The sequence below is a fragment of the Populus euphratica genome, unplaced genomic scaffold, assembly GCF_000495115.2.
Source record: "Populus euphratica unplaced genomic scaffold, PopEup_1.0 scaffold3.1, whole genome shotgun sequence".
Taxonomy (NCBI): domain Eukaryota; kingdom Viridiplantae; phylum Streptophyta; class Magnoliopsida; order Malpighiales; family Salicaceae; genus Populus; species Populus euphratica.
Genome location: NW_011499847.1, coordinates 4,588,734 through 4,599,956, shown reverse-complemented (window position 1 = coordinate 4,599,956; position 11,223 = coordinate 4,588,734). Strand labels below are relative to the sequence as shown.

Genomic DNA, 11,223 nt, shown 5'->3' with positions numbered 1-11,223 from the left:
AGATTAATTAGTAAAGATATGATTTAATTAGTTAAGTTTTAAATTTATTTTTAAAAAATTATTAATTTAAAATCATAAATATCAAAATTATTAAAAATTTATATAATCATTAATTTTAAAATCATGAAAAACTAATTAAAATATACATAAACTTGACCAAATATTCTTAGCTATCAAATACACACACACAAACTCTTTCAAACCTGCATCAAGTAATATTTCTAAACCATAGTTATCCAGTAACCTGGCTCAGGTTTGCTTCCAAACCAGGTAAGCAGTGAACCCAATAATAATTCAAGTCAACCCATAACCTAGGTGAAACTTTGTCAAGATCAACTCTAAGAATTTTTTTCAGTTTTTATCCAAAACAATACATTCTTAACTTTTTTTTTGCAAACAATGTTGTTTCTTTAAAAAAACACCCAAAATAATATTGTACATAGTTTTGGGGTAAACCCGATCAAACCCGCCAACTCACAAGTTGTACTAGCCAACCAGTAAAGCGCGCCTTAAGCAGGGTCTGATAAACAGTTTCCTGTCAAACTAGTTGATTTGGAATTAGCAGTTCAGTACCAGCCGTGCTTCTAAATTACAGACGAGTCCTTGGTAAGTTTGTGGTGCCCTGCACAGAATACTCATCTCTTGACGAAGAAGGGGAAAAAAATCTACTGTTCAAAGACGATCAAAACCCAAATACGGATTTGTTTGCGTTACATTACTATTATGAACCAGTGGCCTATTGTTACAGGAAACTTTAACACAGCCCTTGACCAAGATACGCTTTGTATACAACATTTTTTAGATAAGCATACGGATCCAGAGCAATCTGGCCACAGTGACAAGCGTTGCCATCAACAAAAGAGTGTCCTACCTTGATAGTTTCCTCTGTATGATAGGCTACACTGTATTTTGTCATCACCTAGATCCTGATGGAGCTACTCTTGGACCAGCAGCTTGTGCCTTCATGGCTTTTGTTTGAGCAAGCAATGCATCATAATCCTGGAAATTGAAGGCATATTGTCACTGAATGCACATAAAATCAAACACAAGAAAAGCCAAATGCAATGAAAAAATTACCCGTTTCTCAAATGCATCATCATTTGAGCTAAGTATCTTGTCTGCGATCCCATAATCTATGGCTTCTTGAGCTTTGAGATATTTTGGTCGCTGGATGTCTTTAACAAGTTCTTCCTTCGGTTTCCCAGTTCCTTTTGCTAAAAGCTCAATATAATACTCAGTATTCGCATCCAATTCCTTGGCCTGAAAAAAAATTGTTAAAAGGGGTAAAAGGAAGTAAAGGGGGTGGGGTAGGAGGAGGGAGTACCTTGATCCACATATCTACTGCAGCTCCACTTGATCTGTTGACTTTAGGCAAATATAATTTTGCTGCAATTCAGAATCAAATTATTAGAAGCTCATGCTCAAAACCTCTATATTTACTTGAAACAGGTGCAGATCAATGGCCTTATAGTCTGAATGAGCAGCCAACAGGCTGCATGCACTAGTCACTAATGCCAAGGTCATCAAATAGATCAGGAAAGCAAATAGGTACAGCCTTTTCTAAAGGTTCGAAACAGCTAGGATTGGGGTAAGATCATCAGGTTAAGCTCCAAGTTCCTCTGACCCATAAACACTGTCCAATAACTATTATACCACTTTCCCTACATCTGGCAAACGATTTTAGGTTATAGAACTTCACCATATCAATCACTTCAATTGTTCTCGTGCATCTTTTTTCTCAAGAATGGCACCTTAGTAAATATGTCATCCATATGGTTTGAAAATTGTGAACAAAAATTATTTTTAAACCACATTCAAGTACAACTAGGATCTCTAATTTTAAATTCTTAACAGACATGCAGAAATGAGAGAAATATAGTATTTCCATAGTTCGAAATAGGAATTACATTTTTCAAAACAAGTCAAGATAATCTTTTTAACTGTAAAGAGAAGTTTGGATCATACTGGATGAGTTTGGCTGTAAAGCGCGATAACCCTTCGCTCCAAGAGATAGAAGCATTGCTGCTTGACCATATGCCATGCCACAATTCACGGTATAGATAGTTGATTTGCAGTACTTCAGGCAAATAAAAAGAGATGCACAGGATAAGTTTCAAGCACATTAAACAATCAAAGAAAGGATTGAGAAAAAAATAAATAAAGATCACATGCACACACACAACAAACAGACACAAACACAAACACAAGATGTTACTCTAGCATAAACATATGGTGACAAAATAATTGAAAATCTTGCGAGCTGACACAAACAATATTGGACCAACACATTGCATGAACTAAAAAGATCCTATGATGAGCTTTGTGGAGATAATATTTTATATTGTGATACTTACAGACATGATGTCTGCAATGGCATATGCTTCAGTTTCAGATCCAACAGTCTCCATCTTCTCATTCTGAACAGTAAGAAACCAAGTTAGAGAAGATAATTGCACATATTCAACCAAATGAATGTGATTTCAGGCATCATTAGAACACAAGTCAATCAATGGATCATCTAGAGCGACACATACATGTTGCCAGAAAAAGAAAAGGAAAAAGGGAAAAAAGAATCTGGGGCAAACCTGTGTCCCAGATGAGTTTATATATAGATAGATAGGTTTTGAAGGATCTTCATAATCCAAATACATGAATTGAGCAACAAGAAGCTCTGTGACAGCTGGTACAATCTGCAGTTAACAGAAAAGACATGTAAAGAAGATACAAGTCAGGCAGAAGGAAAATGGTAAGATAGATAAACAATTCTAGTTGATATTGAGGATAGTTATGAAATATATCAATAATTGCTCACTGGCATTCCAAGGTAGCATATCCGAGCATCTAAGAGCAAAGAAGGCAAATCCGGAGGAGCAGATTCAGGTCTTCCATATCCTCTCCCCCCTCCACGGTACATGCTTACGCTCATACTATATTTTGAAGGACCTTGATCCATCATGCCTGATACACTATACATCCCTCCATGATCCAGATAGTTCTTTCTAGATGAGATGCTTTGCTGTCAGAGAAGGTAAGGACATAACAATCTCTCAGGATAACCACTATAAGATTTAGGCTCTTAGATGAAATCAACTTTCAGCAAGCAATAAGAAAAATTATTGTTATGCAATTAATAATTATAAGATCATCTTGAACCTAGAAAATGATTTCAAGGAGTAAGAAGAAAGAACCTCTGTGACACTCCCTGACTGACGACGAATGGGATTATCTTCAGACATGAACATGTCCATTTGTGAAGGAGTAAGACCATAAAGAGATTGAGGTACATTTTTATAATTTTCCATCACTGCAGAGGATGAGATAAAGAGGAAGGGAAGTTAGGATTTGAAGATTGTCATGTATCTGGAAGAACACACAAGTTCAGAGCTGCTGGGGAATTCACAAGTAAAAGAAACTAGAAACGTTGCAGTTCTCAAATTGTAATACAAAAGTCCACTTTGTATTTCATAAAACCAAAGAAAGATAAGTATCCAAACAAGCACGGAGATTGTAGTTAAATGGCATGAACTTGAAGGTCTCAACTTGAATAATTTGGCATCATGCCATTCAAAACAAGCCAGTCTACATATTAATGGCATAACCTGAAAAACATCAAATCTCTTTCTGAAAATATGAAAAGTTATCCTATAGCTCATTGCATAGTAATGCAATTGAGATTTGTCAAGCTTATAGCTGAAGGGAGATTACAGTTGAAACTTTGAACTGGAAAAAACCAATTGAATTACCACCTCTAACAACAACAAACACCTATGCTATTATCTTAAGAGCAGGTTCTTGATTTGATGTGACCTGTAGCAGACTGGCCGCTAGGTCGCTTCAAAGGATATGAAGGACTCATAAAAGAGAGAACCAGTGGGAGCAAGAGCACAAGAGAGCTGAGGTAGGGAAAATAAAGCCCTCAAACCATGCGTACTCTTGGGAAGCAACAATAGAAGATCAAACCCCTCAAAACATCAATCAAGTGCTTCACCACTATTCTCTAGGTGCGCACTACATTGATAAAAAGATAACACAAGGGCTTTTTGAGACTGCTATTAGTATTATTTAAGTAACTTTTTCCAAAATGTTGCAATTCCTCCACCACAAGCCTGCTGAAATTACAATTCTCACGGTTCAACTCCATCTTCTTCTCTTCAAGAGTATGATCCGAAATGCTTTTTGTAGCACCAAAATGTTAACTGAAAAGGCCCTCTTAACTACAAATTCAATACAGACCCTTGCTAACCTCCTAACTAGAAGCCTGCCATAATATGAGTACCATGCCAGTATACTGTGTTGTTATAACAAAAAAAAAAACTAGGGTTTACTTTCTTCCATTCAACACTATCTAAACCAAGGTTGAAGAGCAGAGCCAGTGTCTCAATTGTCATATAAAAAAATAAAAGGCAACACAAAACACAACAAAACCCAAAACCCAAAAGCTATTGATGATTCAAGAATCAAAATAAGACTAATCGCATATATAAATCAATCAATAGAGCAAACAATAAGAAACTCAAATATCAAAGCAGAGAGTTAGAGAGGGAGGGAGAGACAGACATCCATCTTTGAGATTTTCTTCTCTAAACTGAGTGGGAATATGATTCAGTGGGTTCCCAGACGCAGAGGGGGACTTGTAATAGCAGCATCTTTGTTGTTGAAGCACCCTTTGATTTCTCGGACTGCTTAAAAAAAAGAGGCTGGCGCTTGGGAGGAAGGAAGACTTCTGTTGCAACCCGGTAGCTGGATATACCAGTTCTGGGTTTGGAGCTGCGAGTGGAGACAGCAGAGAAGTTGCCATAGTCATGAATTACCCAGACAGACACAGGGGGTAATTCTTCTTTGATTTCTATTTGCTGTGCCTTCGAGGTAGTGAAGCTTGAGGTTTTTGTGCGTTTGGGAATTTTGGATCTTTTTCTTATTTTATCTGGTTCTAAGGAAGAACAACAAAGCACTGCTTTGGGCCCCTCACTCCCGATTCTTATTTCAAACACCACGGCCTTCACTAGTTACTTGTTAGCCCATAATTTGGACTAGGCTAGGCCCATTACCTAGCCCACTTTCAATGTATCGAAAGACAACTCCCGACAAAATCACCGTTGGGTTGGAAGAGGGGTCAGTGTGGCCCACAATTTAGAACAAAGCCTAGCAGACGACGGTTCCAAGAATTCTGTAGTAACTTGTAAGTTGGTCCTTGACTTTCTCAAATTTCAGTCCTTACATGGGCCTTCCTTATCCTCCTCGTCGTTAGAAACGATTAAAAAAACAAAGGAGACCGCTACCTAGCCAGATCTTCGTTTAGATAGAAACTATGGAGATCATCATCGCCGTTAAATTTCTGTCTCACCTCCTTTGAGACTCCACTTTGTTTCTTCTTTCTTACGATGAAAAAGGTTCAAGAATTTAATATTTACCTGTGTTTAGTATTGTGATGCTATTATTTTTTTAAAGTATATTTTATTTAAAAATATATTAAAATAATTTTTTTTTTTTAACACCAACAAGTAAAAATGTTAAAAAACACTCAAACATAGTATCAATTTAATATTTTTTTAAATAAAATACATCCAAAATCAGAATTTACAGCATTTCCAAAGTAAAAATGGTGGAGTGGGTTTGCGCCTAACAGATTTAGAAATTTAGGCTGGATTTAGTACGTTGAACTGCCCCTGACCCCTTGGTTCAGCCACCACCGGAGCATCCTCAGCTGAACGGCATGCATTGCATCTGCAGCTCCCTCGTCAACAGTCAACAAGATCACTATTCAGTATTCACTATTCTCTGCTTTTGAATATTTGGAAGAGTCCCATTCACAGTTTAAAAACAGAAAGGAAGACAAGTTCAGCTCGAAATTCACGTGTGAAAATGTAAAATATAGTTTATTCATCGGTCTTATATTTGACCTCCACCGTTCCAGGTTTGGTTGACGGGGAGAATATGGATCTGGGCAAGATCAAAACTCCATTTTTAACACAGCATCGATACTATCTGGCAGTAAAGATTAAGATGAAACTTTAATGAAGAGTGGAATATTTCGCATACTTTTTTACTTTGATCCACAGCCATCAGTAAGGCGAGAGTAACATGATCGATGTACGTACCCTCTGAGCCTCTAAAACTAAAGGCCACTCCCATTGTATTGGCTCTCAAAACTAGCTCTTCAAAGTTTACAAGCAACTTAACCAGACGTCATGAAATTCCAATCCCGTGTCGGGCCTTGTCTTAGCCATCGTTTAAGGCAATAATTCAACATAAAACAGCAAAATATTCCAATGATAATAATTTTTTTAAAAAAAAAAACAGCAGTCGGTTGACATCATCATTCTATGGATCATCTTATTTCTCCCTTCCAACTTGTTGGCAATAAATAGGAGTGTCTTGGTGAATTAACACAATTTAAAAAAAAAATTAACTTGTAAAGTAATACAAGTTATGGAAGTCATGGATACTGATATCTATAACATATAAGGCGTGACTAAGTATCTACGACTCGTTTAAATATTATAATTTTTCAAATATTTTTTCATATGTTTTGCTCTATTATTTTATTTTCATGATTTATTTAAAAAAAAAAAAAACTCCAGGGAACAGTGGCTGTGAAGAGGTGATTTGACCATTACATGACAATCAACCCAGAAAAAACCCTTTGGAGGTATATAAGATCCTAGTTCCCAAATTACCATTTGAAAGCAGTGGCTTGATTTGTTCAGGGCGTGTGCCTTCGGCGACGACATTGATTAATTGGATATTATTTCGTGAGTGTGGTGCACTGTATTTCGAAAATATTTATTTGTTAAGAACATATAAAAAAAAAGTATTTTTTAATATTTATTCTCAGCAACTATGTATCAGAGCAACTTAGGACAAGCCACGCCTTTCCTGCTAGGAATCAAGACTATTCATGAAAGAAAAGAAAAGGATCACATGCACCTCGACTTACTCCAGGAATTATGAGCGGGACCACGAAGCAGAGTGTGAATCTGTACTCTTTTTCTTCTTCCAAAGCCTGTAAAAGTGACGTCTGGGATGCGCTTGGGCATCAGCTATCTCGTAATCTACAGTTTCTGACACGGCATGGGTTTAGCTTAAAATCACGTTGCATCACAGCAAAGAGATTTAAAGAAGCCGTGTTCACTTCTATTAAAAACAAATCTAAAAGGGATCATGGATGCTTACCATCTATAATAACAACCAATGAAATGAAAAACATGGGGTGAAATATTCTTTCCATGAGTTTTGATTGTTGTTATCAGATTAGATAGGGTACATCGATTTTTTTACATGCTAAAATAGTTTAATAACCTTTAATATATATACATAGATGCTTTTTCATATTTTCATAAGCTATTTTTATTATAATCAGCCCTATTAAGAGGTAATTTGATGTTTTAATGAGTGCCTTGCAGACATTAATATATGGGTAGTAGCGGTGTTCATAGTCTAGTTCAGTCTGATTTTAACTTAAAAATTTAACCAAACTAAAAATAATATTCTTTATTAATATAACTCGAACAAAAATGAAAACTAGTTATGTTCGATTCATATCGGTTTTTTAGCAAAAAAATAGAAAAACCATTCCTTGCCTGAAAATCATGGAATATTTTCTTGATTATGAGATATAATTTTGACATGGTAATATAACTCTTAGAAGCCCTCTTTGTTTACAGGCTTATGATTTGCCGGGAGAGCAATTGTTTTATGGTAACAACTCATAAGATACAAGTAATTAGAAAAAATTAAATAATTCCTTATCTAGAATTATAAGATATTTTCTTGATCACGACTTGCATATTGAAAAATTGCTGTCATTGGTCTTCTATTATGTCAAAATTGAATGGCTTTAATAACCATTATTCACTCATTTTTTAGGAAAGAGGAAGGAGAAAGGGATGGGATTACTAAGAATGCAAAAAGGAGGAAAAGGAACAAGAAGGAGAGGGAGGGGAAAACCGAAAAAGGAGAGGGGGGATGATGGTTGGGAAGGGAGAAAGTGATTTAAGATCATAGATGGTTTTTTATATCCTTTTTAAATTAATTTGATTTGGTCCGATTCAATTAGTTTAAGTTTTTTTAAACTATAACCTTTATTTTTTAATTGGTTTATTCATTTTTTTTTATCAATTTAGTTTTTTCAATTAATTTTTTTTAGTTTTTTTGGTTGGTCAATTTTTTAAACATCCATAATGGGTAGTGTTTAACCACTTCAAATGGTGCATGTGGCGTCGTTTAGTGACCAAACATGAGCTTCTAAAGTGGCATTGAAATTTCCTTAACCGCCCCATGCATGTAATAGACCTTTAATTTGGCATTGGAGGCCTTTACTTTTTTTTTTTTTCTCAATCCCCAAACCTCTTTTTGATTTTTCAAAGTAGTTATTTAATTTTGTTTCCTTTAAATTTGACTATATTCTTTTAATTGTTATTTATTTTATTTAAATAATTTATAAAATTAAAATTATTTTTTAATTTTATCTTTCTTTAATTGTTTTCATCAACCATGTTTTATCTCTATTTTTTAATTGTTTTTTTTTTTATCATTTTCTTGGTTTTTTTTAATTTTGTCCTTCGTTGCTTTTTTTTTATTTATTTTATATATCATATCTGGTCTTTATTGTTTTGATTACTATATATATATTTTATTATTTTAAATTTATATTATTGAGAATTTGCTTCATGATTTTTGTTGGTTTGTCTTTTATGGGATAAAATGGTATCATGACCTAATTTAACTTCAGTCTTTTGTCATGTTCATTTATCTATTATAATTTCATTGTTTGATATTAAATTTTTAGGCTTTTGAATTTATAATTTTGGTTTTTTCATGGGATTATTCGGTCTTATATTTAGGATCATGAGTTAGTCAAATTAACCCAATTGACTTTGGGTTTTTCTATTAGTTTTTTCTTTTTAGTTTCATATTTTTTTTATTTGGTTTCTCTTGAACATGACCTCCATTGTTTTGTTTTGTTTTTTGTGTAGGTCTAAACCTCATAAGTGAACTGTCATTTTGTCGTGACGACTAAAGTAATTAAACTTTAAATTTTATTTTCAAAAAAAATTATTATATTTTCATTTATTTTTTTTAATTATTAGATAAGATAAAAATTGTTGGGATTTTTAATAACAAAAGTATCTTTTTAATGTCAAGCTTTGTTTATCTTAGTCATTATTGTTATTTTTGTTTATTTTTTTATAACTATATTATTAAATTAACTAAATTTATTTAATTTACTCAAATGCCCTCAATTTCTTTCGCTCTTGTAAATCGTTTGAACATTTTTCGGGCCGCCATTCTAGTTTTTTATCAAACGAATCTTCACTCGGGCAAAACATGAAAGTCAGATTTATGGTAATTATAACATGTGTTATTATTACCAAACAGAAATACACCCAAACGGCAAGCTCTTTAAGACTTTTTCTTTTTATTTGGAAAAACCTTATTTTTAAAAAAGTATAGGTCAGATAAGCAGTAAAACTTTAGCTTAGCTGTTTCATATTTTTAGAAAAAATATATATTTTAATTCAAACTCAAAAATTACTATATAAATTTTAAATTTTTTACCAGTACACCACACCCTTGACCCTTGAATACTCTTTAAAGACATATATATAACAACAAGCTCTTTAAGACATATATAATAGCAAGCCTTTAAAGGCTGCCTACAGGCCGTGCTTTATTTCATCTATTTTGCTAACAACAACATTCAGTCACGTGAAACTCAACTATGAATCTGCAGAACTGGCCCTTCAAGCTTAGGGCCACGCCCTCAGTTAAATGGAGGGTGTACCTATCCATTCACTTGTTTTTTTTCCAACTTAGTTTATTCCCATCTAATCCCTCGTGCATACAGTAATTACACAAATAAAATAAATTAATACACGCCTAAGCATCCCAAGTTACCAATAAATATCTTAGAAGAAATTGATCTTAACAGAATTCTGGCACCCCGTTAATCTGGCCTGAGTACCGAATCATCGATATCGATAACGTCACTCAGCTAACTTCTTCACAGTTAAGTCACCACAGCAGATTGTCCACATTAACACGTGTTGTTAAGGTGGCCTTAAACAGACTTTAACACGCTTGTCGCTTCTCTTTTTTATTCCTATTTTGTAGGTTAGGTAATGATGGCTGGAGGAGGGCCACTGGAATTGTGGGAGGGGAAGATCAACACAGAGAAGGGCTATACGTGGCAAGACCTCTATCAGAAACTCCCACGTGGCAATCTGTTAGAGTTCTTTAGCCATTGGATGGCTCAATGCGGTCATCAACAGTTGCTTGTCGGTTTATCTCTACTTGTTTGCTAGCGTGTAAAAACCAGCCAAAAAGAGGCGACACGTGTCTACTTTAGAAGACTGGCGCGTAGCTTGTTGTGTGCCCTCACGGGTGCGCGTCGGTGAAAATCAAAAGTCTACTCTCTCTTGCTACTACTAGACTGTACTAGCTAAACTATCTTGCTATTCAATACAAGTAACACTGTACGCCTCCCTCTCTGTTTTTTTTTTTTTTTTTTTTTTCAATTTAAAAAGGATTAAGGGATCCTCATCTTATTCGCCAACCTAATCTCTGTATTTTTATATTAAAAACATGAGAAACGATTTTCAAGAAAACAATGATAAAGGTGGGTTTTTAATGGGGATGTTTGCGAATTTGATATTACTTGTTTTGCTTTTTCAAGTGTGTCTTATTAATAAAATATTTTATATTTTATAAAAATTATTTTTAATATTAACATATTTAAATAATTTAAAAATAAAAAAAATTTAATATTAAATAAAAAAAATAAAATTTATCAAATTTTTATATAGACCGCAGTCCTAGACGGCACAATATTTACACGAATTTACCTTATAATATGTAATTTTGTTTTTTTAAAGCATCCAACTCAAAAAAAAAACGGTTTTAATATTCCTATAGTTTATCTTCTTCTACTGCAACTGACTAAAAACAATAATAAAACAATGCTATATGTTGATTGTTTCCAACTAGCACGGGCAATGGCTAGTTGTTTATGTTTTTTGTTTTAAATTTTCAAATCACGCTAGTCTTTCATTCAGCATTAAAAAAAGGTTCGAGTTGAAGATATTTTGAGAGTTGATAAATTTATCAAAAGAAATATCATCTCACCATTACATATATCCACACCAGTAAATTCAGAAATCAAGACCTGTACGTGTCTATAAACCATGAATCGACTTTGGGGTTATGATAGCATAGTACAGAGGA

At 34.1% G+C, this 11,223-nt stretch overlaps 1 protein-coding gene across 1 annotated transcript; it reads right to left on the bottom strand.

Annotated features, from left to right (window-relative positions):
* Positions 1 to 642: 642 nt before the first annotated feature.
* CLPR1 (CLP protease proteolytic subunit 1) lies at positions 643 to 4,923 on the bottom strand. The gene is made up of 9 exons (XM_011003579.1): positions 4,558 to 4,923; positions 3,189 to 3,304; positions 2,813 to 3,016; positions 2,586 to 2,690; positions 2,355 to 2,417; positions 1,966 to 2,077; positions 1,325 to 1,386; positions 1,078 to 1,260; positions 643 to 999 (listed from the first exon to the last, which is right to left on the bottom strand). Exons 1-9 carry the CDS (start codon positions 4,802 to 4,804, stop codon positions 916 to 918), a joined length of 1,176 nt encoding a protein of 391 aa, XP_011001881.1. The 5' UTR covers positions 4,805 to 4,923; the 3' UTR covers positions 643 to 915.
* Between the last annotated feature and the right edge of the window lie 6,300 nt (positions 4,924 to 11,223).

Bases quoted from the DNA above. Each gene is read 5' to 3' on its own strand.
- CLPR1 (XM_011003579.1), bottom strand. From the start codon at position 4,804: ATGACTATGGCAACTTCTCTGCTGTCTCCACTCGCAGCTCCAAACCCA. The intron at 2,691-2,812 runs GTGAGCAATTAT...TGTTAACTGCAG, and splicing joins TATGCTACCTTGGAATGCCA to ATTGTACCAGCTGTCACAGA. The intron at 1,000-1,077 runs GTAATTTTTTCA...TTCAATTTCCAG, and splicing joins ATGATGCATTTGAGAAACGG to GATTATGATGCATTGCTTGC.